Source organism: Staurois parvus, unplaced genomic scaffold, assembly GCF_062004578.1.
Source record: "Staurois parvus isolate SC_StPar_1 unplaced genomic scaffold, SC_StPar_1.0 ptg000866l, whole genome shotgun sequence".
Classification (NCBI taxonomy): Eukaryota; Metazoa; Chordata; class Amphibia; order Anura; family Ranidae; genus Staurois; species Staurois parvus.
Genome location: NW_028318662.1, coordinates 1,611,977 through 1,637,040, shown reverse-complemented (window position 1 = coordinate 1,637,040; position 25,064 = coordinate 1,611,977). Strand labels below are relative to the sequence as shown.

At 42.3% G+C, this 25,064-nt stretch overlaps 1 protein-coding gene across 18 annotated transcripts in view; it reads right to left on the bottom strand.

The window, feature by feature from the left end:
• The window catches only part of LOC149443234 (neurexin-2-like), a 2,355,461-nt gene that overhangs the window by 810,467 nt on the left and 1,519,930 nt on the right, over positions 1-25,064 (bottom strand). For all 18 annotated transcript variants that reach the window (XM_089655720.1, XM_089655731.1, XM_089655727.1 and 15 more), the window contains one exon: positions 16,426-16,616. In XM_089655720.1, coding sequence (XP_089511846.1) covers positions 16,426-16,616 — 191 coding nt within the window. The remainder of the gene's footprint in view (positions 1-16,425; positions 16,617-25,064) is intronic.

Sequence of the window (25,064 nt, the reverse complement as noted above, 5' to 3'; positions counted from 1 at the left end):
CTGTGAGTACAATCTTCTAGAGGCTGACTGTGTTGCACCACCCAGCACAAGTGCCATTCAGCTGCAACAGGTATATCTTTTCTTGAGCTGCCCCTGTGCCATGCTCCTCTTGGTGACTTTACTCAATCAGAACAGAGAGTGTTTCCCATGTTGAAGAGAACTTGCTCTTGTCAGCATTCCCAAAAATAAAGTTTAGCCCTCTACAGTAATATGGTTCTGGTAACATACTTCTGGGATAACCTAGAATTTTGCCTTCCTGTGCCAGAGTCATGTAATGTTCTGGTCTACACTATCTGCTTTTAGTACATAAACAGCCCTGTTTCTCTCTGGACCTCTTCAAGATATATAAGGAATAACCGCACATTACACAAGAATTTCTCAAAGGAGTGGGCACCATGGTGAAGATCCTCCATGCAATTAAACTTTATTGATACCTTGGACTAGACCAGTGTTTCTCAACTCCAGTCCTCATGGACCCCCAACAGGTCATGTTTTCAGGATTTCCATTATTTTGCACAGGTGATTTGATCAGTTTCACTGCCTTAGTAATTACCACAGCTGTTTCATCTGAGGGAAATCCTGAAAACATGACCTGTTGGGGGTCCATGAGGACTGGAGTTGAGAGACACTGGACTAGACTCAAGCGTGACAAAAAAATCTTAAAGTGTTACTAAGCCCAGGACCCTACATTCACTCTATCTGGTCTCCCACAGTACACAGAACATGGAAATGCAATTATTTTAGTAAATATAAACTGCTAAATATCTTTTCACATCAGCAGTTAGAGCAGTCTTGTGAGGTCTATCAGTGTTCATTAGAGCACATGTTAAAACTTGTAGGAGGAGTTTTCTTTCTGCTCCAGGAGGATGCAGAACCCCTGACCTCTGTCTGGACAGCGCTGATTGGCCCTGTGCTGATCACATGCACTCTCCCAAGAAAAAAAAAAGAGAAAAAACCTCTCCAGCAATACACACTAAACTGAGCATATGCAGAGTGTGTCAATACGATATGTCTGATCAGGAGATAAGAGTGAGACACTGGAAGAAGGGCAGGATCAGAGAAGACAGGATCAAACAGCCTTTTTACACAATGCACAAGATTAACCCCGTAGGTTCCACAGTGAATATAACAAGCATGCTTTACTGCATATACAGACTGACTTTACTATTGTGGGTTTAGTAACACTTTAAGCTTTTCAGCTCATAGGCCTTAGTCATGGCTTACCAATACAATACACACAGAATCATTAAACTCAAACTCTCATTACATGCTTTATAATGGTGTACATACTCACAAAGCCACTAAAGCATTAGTTTTGTCTACAGTGAAATATACCTGGTGGATCCTGCCTTCAGAAGGCACTCATCTTCTCTGTGACCCAATCCATGGTAAATGACACTCCTCTCTCTAATCCCTTTTCCATGTCCTCCTATTGCTAAACACTATAGGGGTGGGATATATTATGCTGATTGATTACATTCACTTATATTCAAGAACCTCACAAAAAAGCTTAGTTGTAATATAAATCAGTATTAAACATATCAAATGTAATTACCATATTTTTCGCTCCATAAGACGCACCTGACGCACCTAGGTTTTAGAGGCAGAAAACAAGAAAAAAAATATTCTGAACCAATGGACTGCAGACATAGTACAGGAGATGACCAGAGACTACAGACAGTACAGGAGATGAGCGGAGACTGCAGACACAGTACAGGAGGTGACCAGAGACTGAGGACACAGTAGAGGAGATGACCAGAGACTGCGGACAGTACAGGAGATGACCAGAGACTGCAGACATACTACAGGAGATGACCAGAGACTGCAGACACAGTACAGGAGATGACCAGAGACTGCAGACAGTACAGGAGATGACCAGAGACTGCGGACATACTACAGCAGATGACCAGAGACTGCGGACATAGTACAGGGGATGACCAGAGACTGCGGACACAGTACAGGAGATGACCAGAGACTGCGGACACAGTACAGGAGATGACCAGAGACTGCGGATACAGTACAGGAGATGACCAGAGACTGCAGACAGTATAGGGGATGACCAGAGACTGCGGACACAGTATAGGAGATTACCAGAGACTGCGGACAGTACAGGGGATGACCAAGAGAGTGCGGACAGTACAGGTGATGACCAGAGACTGCGGACAGTACAGGGGATGACTAAGAGACTGCGGACACAGTACAGGGGATGACCAGAGACTGCGGACACAGTACAGGGGATGACCAGAGACTGCATACAGTACAGGAGATGACCAAGACACTGCAGACAGTACAGGGGATGACCAAGAGACTGCAGACAGAACAGGGGATGACCAAGAGACTGCGGACAGGGTGCAGGGGATGACCAGAGACTGCGGACAGGGTGCAGGAAATGACCAGAGACTATGAACAGTGCAGGGGATGACCAGAGACTGCAGACAGTACAGGAGATGACTAGAGACTGCAGACAGTACAGGAGATGACTAGAGACTGCAGACAGTACAGGAGATGACTAAGAGACTGCTGACTGCTGAGGGAGGGGGAGCGGGTACCTGAATTTGACAGGTACCCGCTCCCACTTCCGCGGCGTTGACCTTCCTTTAGTGTGGGCATCCGGGTGACAGCCAGGTGCCCAATGTGCATGCGCGAGAAGCGCTGCGCTTTGTGTTGGTCCAGCGTCTTCTGGGACCTGTTATGTGTCCCAGAAGACGCCATACCATTCACAAAGTGCAGCGCTTCTCGCGCATGTGCACTGGGCACCCGGCTGTCAGAGCCGAGAGCCCACACTAACGAAACTGGCGCGGGAAGACTGTGCAGCGCAGGACCGAGGAACAGGTAACGTCCTGCTGCACAGAAGAGCTAAGCGGCCGGCCCGGTATTCTGACACGGCGGCGGTGGAAATACCGGACCGGCTGCTCCATATTCGCTCCATAAGACACACTGACATTTTCCCCCCTTTTTTTGGGGGAAAAAGGTGCGTCTTATGGAGCGAAAAATACGGTACTAATACTTATAAAGTAGGAAAAAAGGCCGTGGATGCAGATGTCGTCTGAACAAAATGAAAGCTAGTGTCAGTCATCTTTGAATCCACCTACACCATATTAATGCACAAAAAATCTGATTTTCAGTAAAGATTTATAGGGAGCAATAAAACTATTTTTTGATATTTATAATTTAATTTGAATTGCTCTTCTAAAACTGTTTTTTTAGTCATGTGACTGGCACAGCACTTATCATGGCTGGCCTATCATGGCTGGCCAGACACAGACTCATACTGTAGAGAGCATTCATTGTCAGAGTAATAGAAATCCTTCCCAAAGATCATTCCGTGTAGATACCAAAGAAAAGGGAATGATCATGTGCCCACCCCACAGCACTGCAGGAATAAGGTACAGTACTTTGATTGTAAAAAATACAATGGCCTGGTATACACTGTACACTTTATGTGAATAAATTAAGGTAATTAACGCCTGTTTAGTATCACTTTAAATACCCAAACGGAAAGGGGCGGGGATCCAACAATTATTAAAAGAAACAGAAGATGGATAAGAAAGAAAAAAAAAACAAACAAAAAACACTATATAACTATAACGACTTGAAATACAGGTCTATTTGAGATACGGTTTAACATCCCAATGATGGCTAAGACCGAGAGGAATCCTGGTCTGAAGCTTATAAAACCACACCATACCTCTAGTTTCAACAAACTGTGATGGAGGTCCTCACCCCTATCAATAGGAAGCACCCTCTCTCTGCTACAATATGTTAAAGTAGTCATGTTATCACCATGTGCATCTCTAAAAATGTTTTGAAACATCAGAAAGCTGTTGTGCATTAGTATTCATACCATAACAATAGTGTTCTCTTATCCAAAAAAGGGCTGTATTGTGCAGCCAACATATTGTAGTGAACATTCTCTATATTGTATTAAATAAACTACATTGCTGGAGTTTTAAATAACACGTTCCCGCCTGGCATATAGCAGATTGACGGCCAGGTGATCCTTTTCTCCCTGTGACTGGACGTCATATGACATTGTGTGCATTGCGGTGTGCAGCGCGGCCATTGCTGTCAGGCTGTGTCCCTCAGACATAGCGCTTCCCTGCTGAAGGTAAAGAGCAAATGAAATTGACTTTTTACCACGTGATCAGCTGTGACCTGTCACAGCCAATCATAAATATAAACACACAGCGGTCACTCAATTTTGCGATTGTCTCCTCCTCACTCACCAATCTTGTGTGAGGAGGAGAACCTAGGAACAGTGAGTTTTTTAAAACCCTTTCACTACTGTGCACCACACTGCCCCTAATAAAAAGAGTCCCTGTCAGTGCCACCAGTGGATCTGTCAGATCAGCTCATCAGTGGATCTGTCCGTGGAACCATTAGTGGACCCATCAGTGGATCTGTCAGTGCTGCCCATCAGTACACAGGCCATCAGTACATATCAGTGCCGCCCATCAGTACACAGGTCATCAGTGCATCTGTCAGTACAGCCCATCAGTGCACAACCCATCCGTGGATCTGTCAGTGCCGCCATCAGTGGATCTGTCAATGCCGCCATCAGTGCATCTGTCAGTGCATCCCAATCAGTGGGTGGCAGCCCATCAGTGCACAGTCCATCAGTGGATCTGTCTGTGCAGCCCATCAGTATACATGTCAGTGTACCTGTCAGTGCAGCCTATCAGCGCATCCATCAGTGTACCTCTCAGTGCAGCCCATCAGTGCATTCATCAGTGTACCTGTCAGTGCATTCATCAGTGCAGCCCATTGGTGTACCTGTCACCACAGCCATAAGTGCAGCCTAAACAGTGTACTCACCACAGCTTCAACACAACTGCCTCCCATCAGCAGTGTACCCATCACAGCCATCCATCAGCAGTTACCCCTCTTACAGCCACAATCACCAGAGCTGCAATGTCCAAAAAATATTTTACTAATGAGGAGGCGCTCAAAATCCTCAGCATGTCGGATGAGAGCAGCGGGGAGCTCTCACCATCCGATTCCGAATACGAGCCAGTAGAGAGTAGTGGGTCAGTGACCAAATCGGAGGAGGAAGCAGTCCCTCCTAAAAGGATACAGCATTCTGAAGAGCAGGCAACCACAAGCAGCGCCATACATCCCAATAGTCAATCAGCAGACACCAATGGCAAGACCCCAGGATGAAAAGCCCAGTACCAGCACTGAAGCATTCCACCAGACCCCAAGAATTAGGGCCCAAACATATCTTCCGGATGCCCTGGCAAACCCTTTATGGCTGCCTTCCAGCTCAGGATCAGCTTCAATCCCCCCTTCCACCGCACAGACAGGTGTGCAGACCAATACTGAAAATTTTTCTGAAATTAATTTTTTCGTTTTTCCCTGCCAATTTACTTCAATTTACTTCAATACATTGTGAACCAGACAAACCTTTTGCACAGCAGTATATTGATAACAATCCCAGTACACCCTATGCCCGTCCTTTTCTATGAAGATGTCTCACAGTGGAGGAGTTAAAATTGTTTTTGGGCCTTACGTTTAACACGGGGCTTACAAAAAAAACCCAATGGCATGCCTACTGGTCCACCAACCCCATCCATCATATGCCCATCGATTTTGCTGTAATGTCCCGGTTACGCTATGATCTGATCATGCGATTCCTACATTTCAATGATAACTCACAGTGCCCTCCCCAAGGTCATCCCAACTATGACAAGCTATACAAATCTGCCTCCTAATAAATTCTTTTGCTAAGAGATTTGTGGAACTTTATGTCCCTGAGCAACAAATTTGTGTGGATGAATCCCTTGTCCACTTCACTGGCCGGCTGGGATTCAAGCAATACATTCCAGGTAAAAGGGCAAGGTATGGATTGAAGCTGAACAAGCTTTGCAAAAGAGCTACAGGATATGTGCATGCCTTCTACGTGTACAAAGGTAAAGACTCCAAGCTCCAGCCCCCTGAGTGCCCAACCTACATCAGCATGTGAGATGGGGAAACAGCTCTCATTGTTTGAACACTGTTTGTGTGCAGTAAATTATTGTGTGGAGTAAATTAAATGTTCTGAAGTGACATTCTGCGGTTTAGCCACAAGATGCCACTGTTTTCCTAACAGCCTCAGACTGCATAGATATTTCTATATTCATGAAGAGGTGGGGTTTTCACACAGGGTTTTAGAGAACAGGAAGGAGAGAGACAGCATCCATGTTTAGAGGATGGTGAATGCAGGAGCCGTGTGAGCAGAGAATCTGATGGCATCCAGGTGTGAGAGCATTCCTCAGTAACCAGAGCTGCAGCTAGGTGAAGCTGATCGTGTCCAAGACCCTGATCCTGTTCAGAGAAAGGAATATTGCTGCCAGGAATGCTGATGAGAGCAGAGAAACTAAGCAACATACACTGCAATACCGCATGCTTGTTGGAGAGACATTTGTTCTGTTCAGAGTCACCAGCGGATGCAAAGCAGACCTGGGTCGGTAAGATCGTGTACGCACCTCATTTCAGTGTTGGCGCCTAGAGACTGAGTCCAGGCCTATAGTTAGTTAGTTAGGGTCTCTGTTTGTGTCAGGCCGCAAGTGTTATTACTGATTATTGGAAGGACTCCACAACTTAAAGTGACATTTCACATTTGAGAGCTGATAACATCCCACAAACTCAAGCCAGACTGGCGTTTTGCTCAGAAGGAATACTCAGGCACGTGCTACAGGACCAGTTATGGGAGGGGGAATACTGTAGATTTGTGTAAGATTGTAAGCTGTTGTGCTGCACCACAGGCTAGCCCAAACTGTACACCCATACACTGATTCCTGCTCTTTTAGGGTAATAACGGGTAAGGTGTGGCAGCTTAGTTGTGCCCGCCAGTAGGTAAATTACTACACCTTCTACCTTCATCCATCAGGAGGCGCCGTGCTGTGCAGCACAAGGGTCTCAGCCTTTGGGCTGGGTGTATGTAAATTTACTGTATGTTCCCAGCATTTGTGGTTGTGTTTATTTGCCACATCTAAGTAAAATTCTGTTGTGGCAAAAGCTGGTGTTGGGGTTGCTTTCCTCGTTCGTGACTTCACTGTATCCTGGGGAGCCCACCCCGGTACACGGCTTACAAGCACAAGTGGAAAAATTGTCAGGGACCTGGCATTCCCACTGTTCCAAAAAGGTTATATCTAGCTTGATAACTATTATACCAGTCTGCCCCTTTTTTGGCATCTGTACTGTGAGAAAACCTTAGCCAGAAAAAAATAGAAAGGGCTTCCCACAAAGTTTAGTAATTACAAGGCTACAAAGGGCGGAATCCACAAGTCTGTGAAACGAAGAAGTGTTAGCCATGGCGTGGAGGGATAACAGAGATGGATATGTCCTGTCCACCATCCACAATAACACCTCGGTGAAAATCCACGGAAGACGGTCCCATCCAAAAACCTGAATGTAACCCCAATTATAATCAGTTCATGGGGGGGGGGGGGGTGGATTTAAATGATCACATGCTACAGCCCTATTTGTCAGCAAGAAAGTCCCTCTTCTGGTATAAAAAAGTTGCAATTTATTTTTCCCATTTGGCCATTTACAACATGTTTGTCATCTATTAAAAGTCAACAGAAAGACCCACCACCTTCCTCAAATATATAGAAGAAATTAGCACTGCCCTGATCTACCAGAAAGGATCCTCCCCAGAAAACATTTGCAACATTTTCCAGAAAACATTCCACCCACAGAATCAGGAAGAAAACACCAAAAAAAAAATTTTGGGTATGCAGCAGAAGAGGAGTTAGGAAAGACATTCATTGTCCCCAATGTCCCTCCCAACCGGGCCTATGCACCGGAGACTGCTTCCGATGTTATCACATGCCACTAAAATATTGGTTCCCCTTATTTTTAACAGCCAGCCATTTCCCAGTTTCTGAAATCCATACTGATCATTTGCCTGCTGCCTTGATTGACCATGCCTTTCCCTTCCACGTTAACTGACCCTGACCTGTTTACCGACGATGCCTCTGCCTGCCATCTGGATTGTCTCTAAACAGCTTTTCTGCCTTCCACAAGAACTGACCCTGACCTGTTTAATGACAATGCTTTTGCCTGCCATCTGGATTGTTTCTAAACCACGTTTCTGCCTTCCACCTGCACTGACCTCGGTCTGTTAATCGATCACGTTTTTTGCCTGCAGCTTGAACTGATCTTTTGTCCTGCTACTGTAGTAGTGGAATGCAAAATAACACAGGGGTCTCACATATGTGAGCGGCTTCAGAGTAGAGAAAAACAGCTTTTAGTTTTTACAAGGTTTTGTAATTCCCGGATCAGAGTCTGTTAGTCTGGAGGCTTCGAAGAGATTGGGTGGGACAAAGCCTCTACCCCTGTGTCCAGGTCTTACCTGACTGAGGCCCTAACCCTGATGTTCCTTCCTGCTGCCTGGGCCAATACTGTACTGTCAATATCTCTGCCTGCTGCCTGTAAGGACCCAGAACTTTTTGGGACTGTGTTCCTGCCTGCTGCCTGGACTATTCGTTTGGCTATTGTTGACCACATCTCTGCCTGCTTCCTGGACCACTGCTCTCCTCTGCAGACAACTTAACTATAACCACCGGAATCTTCTGTTTACCGTTTGTTTAGCTAGGTTGTGACAAAGTCTCATGCATGTGATATCACCATACACAGGAGTAGTAGCAGAATGTATATTGGGGTGTAATTCTTGCTATGTCCATACTGTGTTTTTAGAAATATCTTATAAATTGAAAACTCTGTAAAAAAAAGGTTTTAATTTTCTTTCCACGTTTTACAAAAACTTGTGGGGAAAAAAATTACACGTTCATAATACTCATTATGCCTTAGAGAAAATTTATGTTGGGGTGTTTGCTTTCCAAAATGGGGACATTTTGTGGGTGTTTCCACTATCCTGGTGCTCCAGGGCCTTCAAAAATGTGTCAGGTAGTCAGGAAATTAGATGTGTAATTTATGCCCCTAGAACGCCTGAAGGTGCTACTTGGATCTTGAACCTTTGTATGTGGTCAGGCTGTGTAAAAGTCTCACACATGTGGTATCACAATACTCAGGACAAGTAGCAGAATATATTTTGGGGTGTAATTCTTGGTATGTACATGCTATGTGTTAGAAATATCTTATAAATTGACAAGTGTATGTAAAAAAATATGTTTTTTATTTTCTTTCCACTTTTTCAAAAAAAAATGACAGGTTCAAAAGACTCATTATGCCTCATAGAATATATGGTGGGGTATTTTCTTTATAAAATGAGGTCATTTTGTGGGTAATTCCATTGTCCTGGTGGTCTAGGTCCTTCAAAAATTTGATAGGTAGCAGGGAAATTAACAATGTAATTTATACCACTAGAACGCCTGATGGTGCTACTTGGATGTTGGGCCTCTATATGTGGCCAGGCTGTGTAAAAATCCCACACATGTGGTATCGTCATATTCAGGACAAGTAGCAGAATGTATTTTGGAGTGTAATTCTTGGTATGTACATGCTAGATGTTAGAAATATCTTATAAATTGAAAACTTTGTGTAAAAAAAAATGTATTAATTTCCTTTCCACATTTTTCAAAAACTTGTGGAAAAAAAATGACACATTCAAAAGACACATTATGCCTCATAGAATATACATTGGAGTTTTTTTTTTTTCTAAAATGGGGTCATTTCGTGGGTAATTCCATTGTCCTGGTGCTCCAAGATCTTAAAAAATGTGATAGGTAGTCAGGAAATTAAAAGTGTAATTTATGCCCCTAAAACGCCTGATGGTGCTACTTGGATGTTGGGCCTCTGTATGTGACCAGCTGTGTAAAAGTCTCACACATGTGATATCTCACCAGTGGCCTTCTCTTGTACAAGTAGGAGGCCAAGACTGAATGGAGAAACTCTGTGAGAGACTGGAGAGGACAGTGGTGGATTCCAGGTTGTAAATGTGCAGCAGGTTTACCTTTTTTTCATCAAGAGATCAGGTAAGCAGTAAAGTGTTACCATATGGATATGCTGAGGTTCCCTGGATTTAAGGTGGTTGTAAAACCTCAGTCATGAAATCTGAACAAAGCATATACCTGTATATTTGCAGTGTTTATTTGTCTCTCCTGAAAGCTCTAAGTGTTGTTTCTCTCTGGTGCTCTGTTCCTCAATTATCAGCTTGAGTCACTTCTGAGAAGTTTTCCCGACACATGGGATAAAATTTTAGTCAGGGAGGAAGGGCGGGGAGAGCTCAGCACACAGCTTATCCGGTTCCGCGCCACCCTATAGCAGAAATACTGCTACATAAACATGATTGTGCAGTTCTGGATAGGTGGCTACTCATGGCCTCGGCTGTCAATGACCAGATCCCGGCTGGTGATTGCTCGTCAGCAACCAGTGATCGCCAAGTGTCTCTGACGGGGGAGAGACCTATGTATAAAACAATCCACATCTCTCCCCTGTCAGCCCCTGCACAGTGCTTTGCATGGCTCTGCATAACAGAGCCATAGAAAGCAGTGTGCTTACAATAAAGCACACACACAGCCAACACAGTGAAAAAGCACACAGTTAACCCTTTGATTGCCCCAAATGTTAACCCCTTCTTTCCCAGTACCATTAGTACAGTGTCAGTGCTTTATATTAACACTGATCACTGTATTGGTGTCACTGGGGATGTCAGTTCCCCCAGTGTCAGAATGCCCTCCGCAGTCCCGCTATAAGTCGCTAATCGCTGTCATTACTAGTAAAAAAAAGAAAAAAATTCCAGTATCTATACCGCCATTTGTAAACGCTATAACTTTAACGTAAACCAGTTAATTTACATGTATTTTTTTTTAGCAAAGACATCAAGCAGAATACATTTTGGCCTAAATTAATGCCGAAATTAGATTTTTTTAATTTTCTTACTGGACGTGTTTAGTAGCAAAGTCCAAAATATAGTTTTTTCTCCAAATTGTCGGTCTTTTTTTGTTTATATCGCAAAAAATTAAAACCGCACAGGTGATCAAATACCACTGAAAGAAAGCTCTATTTGTGGGGAAAAAGGATGTAAATTTCATTTGGGTGCAGTGTTATACAATTGTGCAGTTGTAAGTTAAAGTAACGCAGCACCGTAGCGCAAAAAATAGCCTGGTCAGGAAGGGGGGGGGGTAAATCCTCTGGAGGGCAAGTGGTTATCTATTTAACCACATGCCGCCCAGCCACTGTATAAATACGGTGGCAGGACGGCACGGCTGGGCAAAACCACGTTTTAAAACGTGTGTTTTGTAAACAGGTAGGGGGCGCGCTCGAGGCGCGCCGCCGCCCTATCTGTCCCGCCGATTACAGTCGCGGATGTCAGTCACCGGGTCACAGCCGGTCATTACCGGCTATGTCCCGGCGATTGGCAGCAATCGCTGACAGAGAGCACAGCTGCAGTAGCTTTCTGTCAGTTCCCTGACAGCTCCAGGACAAGCTGATCACGACAGAACAGTTTCTCTCTCCTGATCAGCGGTGTCCCGTGCAATACACACCCCGCCCCCTAGTAAAACACTCCCCTCACACAGTTAACCCTTCCCTGAAAAATAAACTTAACCCCTTCCTCCCCAGTGCCATTAGTACAGTGTCAGTGTTTTTTTTTTGCACTGATCACTGTATTGGTGTCACTATTGGAATGTCAGTGACCCCAAGTCAGTACCCCCCATGTCAGAATGTCCGCCGCAGTCCCACCATAAGTCATTGATCGCCGCCATAAGTCACTGATTGCCGCCATAAGTCACTGATCGCCGCCATTATTAGTATAAAAAAAAATCTAAAAATCCCAGTATCTTTCCCGCCATTTGTAAACGCTATAACTTTCACGTAAACTAATTAATTTACACGTATTGGGTTTTTTTTTTTTTAGCAAAGACATGTCGCAGAATGCATTTTGGCAGAAATTTATGACTAAATTTCATTTTTACATTTTTTTTACTGAACATGTTTTATAGCAAAAAGTCCAAAATATTGTTTTTTTTCCTCAAAATTGTCAGCCTTTTTTTTTATAGCGCAAAAAATAAAAACCGCACAGGCGATCAAATACCACCGAAAGAAAGCTCAATTTGTGGGGAAAAAAAGGATGTAAATTTCATTTATGTACCGTATTGCATGACCACACAATTGTCCGTTAAACTAGCGCAGCGCTGTATAGCAAAACAATTGCGTAAATTGCAGTATCTATACCATAGTTTGTAGACGCTATAACTTTCACACAAAGCAATCAATATACACTTATTTGGATTTTTTTTACCAAAAACATGTAGCAGAATACATTTTGGCCTAAATTTATAACCAACTTTGAGTTTACTATATATTTTTTATAGCTGAAAGTAAAAAATATTGTTTTTCTTCAACATTTTTGGCCTTTTTTTGTTTATAGCATGAAAAATAAAAAGCGCACAGGTGATCAAATACCACCGAAAGAAAGCTCTATTTGTGTGAAAAAAAGGACGTAAATTTTGTTTGGGTGCAGCATTGCATGACCGCGCAATTATCAGTTGAATTAGTGCAGCGCCGAGTAGCAAAAAGAGGCCTGGTCATTAAGGGGGGTAAATCCTCTGGGGGTCAAGTGGTTAAAACACATCTCTGTATCGTTCCTGTGTGCTGTGTGAAGGGGTGTGTGTCCTTTCCCTCCAATCAGCTCTTACAAAGTTCTAACTGCAGCTCCCTGCCCCCTCCTCGGTGATACTGAAAAATGCATAAGGATTGTACCAAAACTCAGCCCGTTTGAATGGATGTAGTGAAGAGACGACAGCAGATAAACAAGTAAAGCTTATTAGGAGGATTTGTTTCATCTCTGTATATCATCTGAGGCTATTCACTTCATTGGGTATATGAGAGGGTTTACAACCACTTTAAGGGTGAAGGTGTTCATGCATCCAGGGAACCTCAGCATCTCCACGATCAGCAAGTGTAACAGTTTGTTGTCAGTGATCAAGAATACAGATTTAAATGATTTTTATTGTCATTAGGACATTAGGCTGCTAATGGACATGTTATGCTATAATCATAATACTGTATTTATGAAGATGTGAAAAATTGCAAACGTGATCATATGCACTGTGACTGTGCTTTTTCTATTGTTAATATGAACATTTATTTGGGTTTATTAATACAGTTTTTAATATGCTATAATAATAAAAATAAATCCAAATAAATATCTATATGTTCAAATTAGCATGAAATTAATCAAAAAAACTATTTCGCAGGCAGGGAAAACTAAGAACTAAAGAAATATAAGAAAAAAAAAACTGTTTAAAACGAGTAAATATGATATACTTTCCTATCTACGAGGGGTCTTCAGAAAGTTTTTTCACTTTTTTATATATATAATAGATGATAAGTGATATCTGTCCAGAGAGGTGATCACAAGAGCACTGTAGTCTGTGGATTTCATTATTGTGGATCAAGCACAATTGAAATACCATTTTTGGGTGGAGCACATCTGTTTTTTTAAATTTTGACCAGACACTTATTTGCACTACCATATATTCATCATTGTGGATGGAACATTATGAAAATATCCATTCTGGGTGGAGCACACTTGAATTATCAAACTTTTCATATGAACACTTGTTTGCACTTTGTTTTTGAGCGCTTTATTGAAATTAAAAATAATTTTTAGTTTATGATTTTGCATGAACTACTGTATTTTGTATTTTATGAATTAGTGATGGTTGCTTTGCACTTTATTTGTAGTAGCACGAGGATTGCATATACATAACTAGAAAAGCTACAATTTCTGGGGAAATTGTGTGAAGTGTTCTTGCCTCCACCAGTAGTCTACAAATGGAGTGGGCGGAGTAACTGGGTGGAGTGGCTTGTCACTCTGCTGCCTGCTCACACACCTGGGTTCCTATGGCAACTCACTCTACAGCAAGGGCAGAGAAGAGCGGTTAAAAACAAACTGCTCCAACTCGCTCACTTCACTGGCGGTTGTCATCTTCAAATGGTTGTAGTTTAAAAATTATAAATCCTACACCAAAGAGCTTTATATTGTGAGAATCACAAGACCCAGACCTACATTTTGATGCATAGTATGTCTCTGAAATATGAAGGCACAGTCGCAGTTTAGAAATTGCCCTTCAAATTTGAGGTGGCTAGAGTGGAGTTTCAATGAATGTCAATGGGTGGCGTGAGTTGCAAACAAATGGTCATATTGTGAAAATTGTCAGGACTATGGCTTAGCCGTGCCCACTCCATAAAGTTACTCTGACCAGTCCAACCTTTTCACAGTTACTCCAGCCACTCCAACCACACAACAGTTACTCAAGCCACTCCACCCAGTTACTCCGCCCACTCCAGTTGTAGACTACTGGTGGAGGCAAGAACACTTCACACAATTTCCCCAGAAATTGTAGCTTTTCTAGTTTAAATTGTTTGTTTTCTTTATTAGCACTGCGTTTGACCATTATCCATGCTCTGATAGTGTATTTATTATATTTTATTTTACTGTAACAGTAAATGCAGGAACTGCTGGTCTGCTGATAAAAGCCAATGCTGTATTTTACTTTACAAAATATATTGTGCATTATCTTTTTAGCAGGAATGTAGACTAAACATGTATATAAACAGCATTTCAGTGACTTCTCTTCACAGAAGTGCTGCTGCCAATCCTGAAGAGTTGCATGTTCGGGATGGTCTGCCTGGAAGGGAGAAGGGGGGGGGGGAGAAGAGCTGCTGCTGTGTGAAGTCTCTGGAGCAAGCAGAGAGCCTCAGCATGATGCTCCAGAGAAGATTGTAGCCCCTCCCAAAGGTAATTATCTCTATTTTAACAGAAATAGCTCACTTCTCAGAGGGCAAGACATTTTTTTTTTGCTAGCAGCTCATAAGAATTAAGATTAAGGAAATTCATACTTCTCTTTTGATAAATGTTTTTAAATGGTACTTCAATATAGGTTTTCATTGCTCACTTTGGAATGTGTTTTTTGCTGCTGAGATCGTTATATGAGAAGCGATCCAGTGGCTACTTTTGGGGCATGGCATTGATGAGAGAGTGAGGCCCCATGTACGCGGGACACTTCTGAATGATGGAAACTGACTGCTGGAAAACGTAGGTTAAACAAAGTATGTTTAGCTGTGTTTCCATACCGCATTCATGCGCGTTTGAGCGTTTGCTATTAGAAGCGTTTTTTAAAGATAACCTCAGGAGACCTTCCAAAATGCCCAGAATGCACTGAAAAACAGTAAAAAATTAACTATTTCAGACATTTTGAGAGAAATAGAGCAGAAGCAGAGAGAGCAGTATGTGTTGAGATTAGCTGTCTTTTTTTTTTTTGTGGTGTTTGGATGTGTTCCAGCTCATTTCTATGCAGAAATTATTGCAGCAGTGTCTAACATATCTTTTTTTATGCAAAACCTCAAAGTATGGTGTGCTAGGAACGTTTGAGTACCGGGAAAACGCTTTGCATGTATTTTTCATGACAAAAAAAGGCTCTGGACAGAATCTGGAAATGGAAGAGTTAAAAAAAAATTTCAAACGCAAACGCCTATAAACGCGGTTAGCAGCGTTTACACGTGTTTACAAGTGTTTTGCGTTTCAAACGCTGATAAAATCTACTGTTGAACGCAAAATTTTACTGCGTTCAAGAAAACGACTGTAAACTCAACTGCCTGGAAACTGTAAACGACGATGTGTACATGGACACATAGGAAAACATTAGGGTGAGTTCAGGGGCTGCTGAAAAAATGCAGAAAAGCTCCTAAACGTGAGTTTATCTGTACATGAGCCCTGAGACTTGAGGCTTACTGAGGTGTGAGAGCAGGAGAGCTGGAACCATCCATCCATCTGGGATTTGTCATCTTTAAATGGTGATTTAGACCTATTGAGTTGTGGGGTCTAAGGATTTGGTTAGTGGTATTAAAATGACTTGGTGGTTGGTCCAGAGCTGCTGCATGAAAATTTTGCACACTTTTGATATTTCGTTTATAGGATTTATTGTTATACACTGTATACTATGTTATACACTAAATTTTGAATTAGACGTTTTTATGACAACGCACCACTATATTTTTCTATACACAAAACTCTGCCAAAAACTCATGTACATTCAGTTTACATGTGTCTTACATGTGTCTCTGGTGCATTTACATTGAAATCTTCGGGGTCAAAATTGTGCTGCAACCGCACCAAGGTAGCATATGTACCTTTTCCAAAATGCGCTGTACCGCATTGATGTGAATGGGCACCATTGAAAATAATGTAGCTTCCATTGTTGTGGAATTCTGTGTGACTAGATTTGCATCTGAAATTGCACTATTGTGAACCAGGCCTTACTGCTTTTCATCCTTGTTTATTTGACAAATGCAGCACAGTGGGCTTGGCTGGGAAACTTACCAAACCTCCCCAACCCATTGAAAATTCACTTTACAATCTCTGAATCTAGCTGCACCATTTTCTTCTATCACAATCATAAATCTACGCATTCCAGTTGTACATGACACACATACAGTATATATAAGCTCCCAAATACTGGTAATACATTTTCTTACCCTTTAGATCTAGATTGCTGGCACCAGTGGAGTGCTGTGTAACTGTCCTTCCATCAATTCTCAAAGTATGTGCATTTCCGGGATCTCTGGAGACAGCAACACTATGCCACTGGTTATCATTTAGAGCTCTCTCTGAGTTGCCTTTCATCAAGGATGGACCATTCCCAAGATCAAATACATAGTGTATATACCTAGAGGTTAAATGTAGAGAGAAACACAGTTCATATTAGGAATGCATGCAATTTGCATTTGATGCAGGTTGATACCCTCAATGGGTTATTAATATTCATATATATGACACTTAGATGCTTCAATGTATAATTATAAAATATTGTTTAACTGATATAGCATAGTTATCATACAGAAACATTATTATTGGATAGGGTATTATGAAAGAAAAATCATATGGGATTTTTGTAATTAGATATATGATATAGAATACACATCTTATTGTGTATTACATGTTATTTTGTAGTCATAAACATGTAATTGTTCTTTTCACTCCCTTAACCTGTATAGTATCTATTTTCTTCTCATCAGTCACATAAACACATACATTAAAACATCCAGGACATACATCTTCATGTAGATACATGTGTTTTTTATACAAAACTAAAGCCGGCCATAGATGGTTCAAATCTTGGCCAGTTAAGGAGGGACCAGCAGAGATTCAAACCATCTATGGGCAGGCTGATTGTACACAATTTGATTGTTGTATGACTTGGGTACAACCAGCCTGTCAGATTTTTCATGCAATTATTACATTATTATTAGTACTCCTCCCCCCTCTGCCAGGGAAAAAACAATAGGTCTGTAGGAGGGATTCTTCCATGAACACTGACAAATTGCATTGTCTATGGCCAGCTTATACACAGACCAAAAATCATCCAGTTCAGCAGGAACTGGCTGACTTTCAGTCTGTGCGCACTGCTGCCTGTTCAGCAGAAGCCAGTTGAATAGTCATGTTAGAAATCCAGCATTTGATCAGCACTTGCACCCGATGGCTGCATGTACTGACCTGTGTATTCTGATGAGATCCCTGCATCAAACAACGTTTATGTTGATATGAGGATCTTTTTTTTTTCAACCTGCTGGTTGAGCGAAAACAAAATCCTGCACTTGTATGCTTAAGGCTCCATGCACATTAGCATTTTTTAAAGATCCTAAAAGCTGTTATCAGCTTTTCTTTTTTTTTGCTCCTAGAAGCTAAATAGTGTTATCCTATGTGTCTATGCACACTATTTTAGGTTAGTAGCATTTTTCAAGCTTCAGCTTTCAGGAGCAGTTTAGGGGCAGTTTTTGTAGTGTTTTTGGAAGTGGTTTTCTGGCAGAAAAAAAAAATGCTCATCACCACTTAAATGATTCTAACCGCTTTTTTCTAGCTTAGCTTTTTTTCTCTGCATGAACTGTAAATAAAATGCTAATGCTCCTAAAATGCTATTACAAGCTGGCACAAAAAAGCGTTTTTCATCCAGTTGTTTTTTTTGGAGCATTTTTTGACCTTAGAAAAAAACGTTAGTATGCATGGAGCATAAAGAATTAGCTAATCTTTTAAGAAAAATAATATATGCACATTTTTTGTAGGGTATAAATGTGCCTTTACAGCCATGGCCAAATAGTTTTGAGAATGACACAAATATTACATTTTCACAAAGTCTGTTGCTTCAGTGTTTTTAGGTCTTTTTGTCAGATGCGACTGGTATACTAAAATACAATTACAAGCATTTCATAAGTCTCAAAGGCCTTTATTGACTATTACATTGTTTATGCAAAGAGTCAATATTTGCAGTGTTGACCCTTCTTTTCCAAGATCTCTGCAATTTGTCCTGGCATGCTGTCAATCAACTTTTGGGCCACATCCTGACTGATGGCAGCCCATTCTTGCTTGGCTTTTGTCAGAATTTGTAGGGTTTTTTTGTTCACCTGCCTCTTGAGGATCACAAGTTCTCAATGGGATTAAAGCGGAGCTCCACCCAAAAGGGGAAGTTCTGTTTTTAAAGACTTCTCTCCCGCTCGCCATTAAGGATTGGCACCTTTGGGGGGTGGGTACCTGAAATTGACAGGTACCAGTTCCCACTTCCACTGAGATCTCCTAGGTCATCGGAAGTGGAAGTTGTCCTCACTCCCCCCCCCCGAAGTCTTCTGGGGCACGTGACAGATATTGTATGGTCAGATATGGTAAGGATATTGGGAGGTAGTCCCAGAAGAATACGTGACCATTCAGAAAGCGCAGTGCTACTCGCATATGCGCAATGGGCACCCATCTGTGAAGCCGCAAGCTGTCACAGCCGGGTGCCCACACTGAAGGTGCTGGTGCCGGGAACACTGGACAACCGGTGAAACAGTCTGTGGGGAGGACACCGCAGGACCAAAAGACAGGTGAGTGGCTGTTTTTTAAAAGTTAGCAGCTACAGTTTTTGTAGCTGCTGACTTTTATTTTTTACAGTGTGACTGAAACTCCATTTTAGGTTTGGTGAGTTTCCTGGCCATAGACCCAAAATCCTGATGTTTTGTTCCCCAAGCCAAGTTATCACTTTTGCCTTATGGCAAGGTGTTCAATCATGCTGGAAAATGACATTGTCCGTCACCAAACTGTTCTTGGATGGTTGGGAGAAGTTGCTCTTTAAGGATGCTTTTGTACCATTCTTTATTAATGGCTGTGGTCTTAGGCAAAATTGTGAGTGAGCCCATTCACTTGGAAGCAACCCCACACATGAATGGTCTCGGGATGCTTTACTTTTGGCATGACACAGGACTGATGGTAGTGCTCACCTTTTCTTCTCCGGACAAGAAAGGGGATTCATCAGAGAAATTTACTTTACCCCAGTCCTCAGCAGTCCAATCCCTGTACAAACGCACCAAAAAGCAAAGTAAAGAAACACACCATGCTCCACTCAAAATATAGTTCTGGAGCTTCTTTGGAGCGTTTGTCATGTGTAGGGCAGTCCATTCAAGTGAATTGGCTGTCCTATGCGCAATGAGCAGAAAATCTCCAAAACGCCAAAAACCACTTACATGAGGTGTGAATAGGGCCTGACAGCTGAGTGTCTCCATCCACTCCCTCCTTTGTACATGTAAACAAAATGTGGTCATACACTATACAATCTGATTGTACAATTTACCAGAACTATGGAATTGGAGGACCCATCTATCTAAGCCAGGCAAGTGCAAGCGTGGAGGGATACTGGGGATGCTGTGCAAACTTAGTTGATGGGTGCAGTGTATGTGTGCTAATAAGGTCAGCTGGTGGAGTGCTTCCTATGTCTTATTGGTTCTCACATCACAGATCTACATACCAGGAAGTCATGAAGTTTTCTATGATACATAGCAGGGGCTAAGGTAAAGATTGTTCTGAAAATAAAACAAAACTTTTTGTTTTTCTGCAACAGCGGTATAATAATGATATGTTGGTACATAGAGGAGTTGGAATTTAGAAAAAAAAGGTGAACTTAGCCTTTAAAATGAGAAGTACAGCCAAAGCTCTGCACTCCTGTGACCCATCTTTATCTGACAGCGGGCTGAATCCCGCTGTCAGATGATGTCATTCAGCTGGTTCAGTTGGGATCGGCACCTAGCTCAGCCTCTCAGCAAGCCACTGAGAGCCCGAGCCAGCCACTCCCTCCCCCTCCACATTCCAGCACTCCAGTTTGGGGCAGAGCAGACTCTCTGTTAGAGTGGCTGGGAACTCAGCGATCATGTGATCGCTGAGTTCTCACACTTAGAGCCAGCAGGGGACCTATGCTGCAACCACATAGGCAAGTATAAGTAAAAAAAAAAGTCTCTAAGTAATATAGTATGACTTCCCACAAAAGCAACAGCTTTTCATGCAGTTTTATCTAAAATGAAACACTGACAAAATTAGTACACATTTCTTGAGACCTATACTTAAAATCTAAAGTTTGGCTGTCTAACATGAAGGATGAATTAGCACAATTTAATTTGTCACAGTAATAAATAAGAAAATGTAGCTTTAACATATAATTCCTAATAAGAAGCAGCATAACATCAGTACTAGGAATAAGTTTTGTGTTAAGTTCAGTTTCCAGGGACACAGCGCACCACCGATCGCAGTGCTGGTTAGAGTGGGAGGTGCCCTCCCAGAATGAGAGAACTGCCTTGCGCCTGTCATTTCCTGATATGGTGGGTGGGAGGCGGTTAAAAAAATGGAAAAAACAAACAAACATTCTCTGTACTGCTCAATTGCTTAAGTGAAATTGCATTGGATTCAACTTTTGTGTCTTATTGAAAAGTTAAAGCGGTACTGAAGTTCCGCTGTAAGAATTAGAGAGTAGGCAGGTTTTTATCGCAGAAGAAACATGCACTGACTCTTCTTCAATAAAATTACCGTACCTACCTTGCTGTTGTCTCCGGAGTAGTAAACAGAGCTCTGCATGTGCACCTCAATATACAACTCCGGGACAGTCTCTAAGTGACAGGATGACAGCCACCTGTTCATGCGCAGGAGTGATGTCATTCCCTGCTGGCCAATGAATAGGCCAAAAGACCAGCACTTGAAGAAGATGCTGGCAAAGTACTGTTAGGCTACATTCACACTAGCTTTGTTTGCAAGCGGCAGACAGGCGTTTGGGAAGCGTTTTTACCGCTTCCCAAACACCTGTGAAAATTCTGCACATTGCAGCACATGGTGCTGTTCACACGGGAGCGTTAGCGTCACGTTGGTTTGTGGCAAAATGGACGCCTCTGGTCGAGTCAGGAGGAGTTGAAGCCTCCTATTCAAGTCTATGGTGCCGTTGTGCAAACGCCTGGCCGACGTTTGCGGTATGGTTGCGATGCGGTTGTGGGGTGGTTGCGGGGCGTTTGTGGAGCGTTAACACCGTTCAAAGTTCATTATAGGCGTTTGTGGGGCATTTTTAACGCTTTGCAAATGCCTAGCAACCACCGCTAAACCACGCATGCGACGTTTGCGGAGCGTTAAAAAACGCTCCGCAAACGCTGGACCAACTCTTGTCAAACGCTATAGGAGCGTTAGACAAGAGTTGGAATAACAGTCAAGTGTGAACGAGTCCTTAGACAAGTGAGTATTAAAGTGATCGCAACCCATTCAGTTTAAAATAGAAATGAAAGGCAAAACATTTATGTATAGATATAGCTAAGCTCAGAACTAGGGTAGGAAAAACAGCACGACAAGGATCTTCCTAGTGAATGGATTGCAAGGGGTGGGGAATGTCAAGACAAGTCTGATCATTAGATCACAGCAAGTTTAGTTCCCTGCATAGCTAGAGAACCGACTACAGTGTGTTCTCCTGCTTAATTTGGTCAGTTTTTAATAGGAAAACAGAGGGACTGACAGGATCGCCAGGTATTTCACACAAAGAAAGCAATACAAAGAAAACAGGATACGTTTTCATACAAGTACATGGTACAGCAGGAACATGAAATGTTGGGTTCACATATTCTTTAAGCCTTTAGTTCTGATGTAAGCTACCTGTGGATGGTAAAAAGTAAGAAGGAGACCATACTGTCTTAACAGACTGGGACAAAGGAGGTATGTAAATGCTTAAATCGGCATTTGAAACAGAACACACACTACTATCAATAATGCTCTTCCTGGTATTTACCCTTAGGTTAGGTGGCCTATAATGTTCAATAATGGAATCTTTTTTATGTGCCAGCTTCCTCACTATAAAAGGGTTTCCAGCAGCCATTGGTCAGTGTGTTGGAGTAGATAGGGATAGCTGACAGTGCGTGATTAGGAAGAGTTATACCCCGTACAAACTATAAGAAAATTGGGCAAACATTTATGAACAATCATAGGATTTTGTGAAAGTGTGTACATAATTTTCGACAGCCAATTCAGACCTTATGAGCAAAAATTTTCAATGGGACAAACTGCTAAATTTTTGTTGCATGGGAACAGAACGAACGATTTTCATTTAATGTGTAATGTTTTCTTACGAAAAAAAACAGATACAAAAGACTGTGCATGATCAGAAGCTGTTTATGACCCAGAAGAACCTGAAGAAAATAAACACCACGGAATAGTCATATCACAATGTATGTGTATGTTTCCGTGGTGCTTAAATAAAAACCACAAATTTAATGAATATTTTTAACAATAAAGTTTATTATTAAAACTAAATACCATGTAATAACCATCAAACTAGATGCAAATCCACAACAAAGTGCTTTATATCAGGTCAACAATTCAATGTCCATAAAATAAAAAAATTAAATTGTAAGAAAACAAAATGTACCATTCACCTAAATATTTGTTTAATAATAAACTTGGCACCATGATGAGGTTTGATGATCAGGTGCAGGATAATGCCATTGTGGTGTGTACTGCAGTGATGGCGGGAGCGGTGGTGCTGGTGGAGGTTGCATTTACGTTGCAGGTTGTGATTCAGTAATGCAGGTGTTATTTTTAATTTCACCTCTCGCCCCTTGCAGCTTGCAATGAAATATAACGCAAGTTAAAATATTGTGAGACCTTGGCGGCTCAAACTGAAGACCAGGAACATGAACAACCGCTAGGATCCTTTTTGAAGGAGTGATCCACAGCTATGTGCAAATAACATTTGTGCATGTTTATGGTATATCTTGTATATTTACAACTGCACATTTGTTGCCATTCAACAAGTCAGGGGACAGCAACAGCACTGCATGAAGAATCTGGGCACAGTAGGTGTTAATTTGTTTTCATGCATGTACTGGTAATTTTTAATTGTTTAAATATTTTTAAAAATACCCTTTCCTTGCAAAGGTTTTGCACACAGCAGGCCTGATCCTCCGGTGCTCCTGAACACTCCCCCCTACTCAGTGTTCCCTAGCAAGCTGCTTGCTTGCTATGAGGTCACTCATATGTTCTTGCTGCAGAGCTAGCTCTGTGTTTCTATGAGACACACATAGTGCTGCTTGGCCCCACCCCCTTCCTCTCCTAACTGGTAGAGAATGACAGCAGTGGGAGCCAATGGTAACTGCTGTGTCTCAGTCAATGAGGACAGAGAGACCCGGGAGAGTCAAGCACTGGATCAAAAGGGAGCTCATGTATGGCAGTTGGAGGATTGCATCACACAGATTTTTTTTCTACTAAATGTATTGAATGGCTGAAGGTGAAACAAATGCAACCTTTACAACCACATTGGGAATATGATTTTTTTTTTTTTTTTACATGTTTACTTTTCTGCAGGATCATCAAGGCATCGTAAAGAGGACAAGTCATCTATGGAAAGGGTGCAAGCCGAGCAAAGCACGGAAGAATCCACCTCAAAGGGTACAGGATGCGAAGGTTGGCAATACAAGAATGAGTAAACATTTCTGGAGATCGTATATTTCCAAACATATATAGTTTAAATGAAAATTAAAGTTTTTTACAATTTTTCACATTTCAGAAAAAAAACTCAAATAGGTGAAAGACAAGACAAGGATCTGCAATCTCACAATAAAGTTTCTGGATTGCATGTATGGGAGCATTCCCTCCATGAAAGCATTCTGAGCCTGAAACTGATCGATATTAGCTCAGTTGGAGGGGATGAATAAAAACCTCCTTCGCTCAAACAAGAAAGCCATCATGTGTCCTTCACATGTAAGTGCAGGGGCGAATGGGGGGTCAGGGGGGTTTGAACACCCCCCCCCCTCGAGGAGAGTTGCCAACCAACCCTTATAGAAGCCCTCAAAAATTTCCACTCGCTCACTCGCACTGAGTGAGTGGAAATAAAGTGGGGCGAGCAGTGCCAGGACTAGGGGTGTGTGGGAGGGGGGTGGTGGGGGCAGTGACAATCAGCGATCTCCTGTATGGCTTTTAATGAAGCAGCTGGAAGCTGTGGGAGGGAGAGGAGGAGATTTGGCTTTCAGCCGCTTCATTGAAAGCCATGCAGGAGATCGCTGCTGCACCGATCATCCCTGAACGTTCCGTTTTCTCCCCCCCCCCGCTGTGTGCTTCTCAGTGCCAAGCCCCTCCCTCCATCCTCCACACCAATAGGAGAAGAGGGGAGAGAGGCTGGATCTGCTCTGCCTCCCCCTGTGCCCGCCCACACTCCAGTCCGTGCAGCTTCAGAGAATGTGTGGGCGGGAAATTGAACACAGCAGCCACCCCTCCCCTTCCTTCTGTACCCCCCCATTTCCTACCTACACCCCCTCTTTTTCCCCTTGCATCCATGGTTCCCAGTCCCCCCCCTCCCCCCCAATTTTTTGCAGGGGATAAGGAGGCCGACAATTGCATGATCATGCAACACTGTACCCATATGAGATTTCTATCCATTTTTACACACATATAGAGCTTTCTTTGGTATTTAACCACTTGCCCTTCAGAGGACTTACCCTCCTTCCTGACTAGGCCATTTTTACGGCGCTGCATTACTTAAACTGAAAATTGCGCGGTCATAAAATGCTGCACCCAAATTCAATTTATATCCTTTTTACCCACAAATAGAGCTTTCTTTTGGTGGTATTTGATCGCCTCTACGGTTTTTATTTTTTGCACTATAAACAAAAAAAGACTGACAATTTTGAAAAACAAAACTATATTTTTTACTTTTTGCTATTAACCACTTGCCATCTTGAGGATTTAACCCCCTTCCTGACCAGGCATCTTTTTGCTATTCGGCGCTGCTCAACTGGTAACTGCGCGGTCATGCAATACTGTACATAAATGGAATTTACGTCCTTTATTTCACACA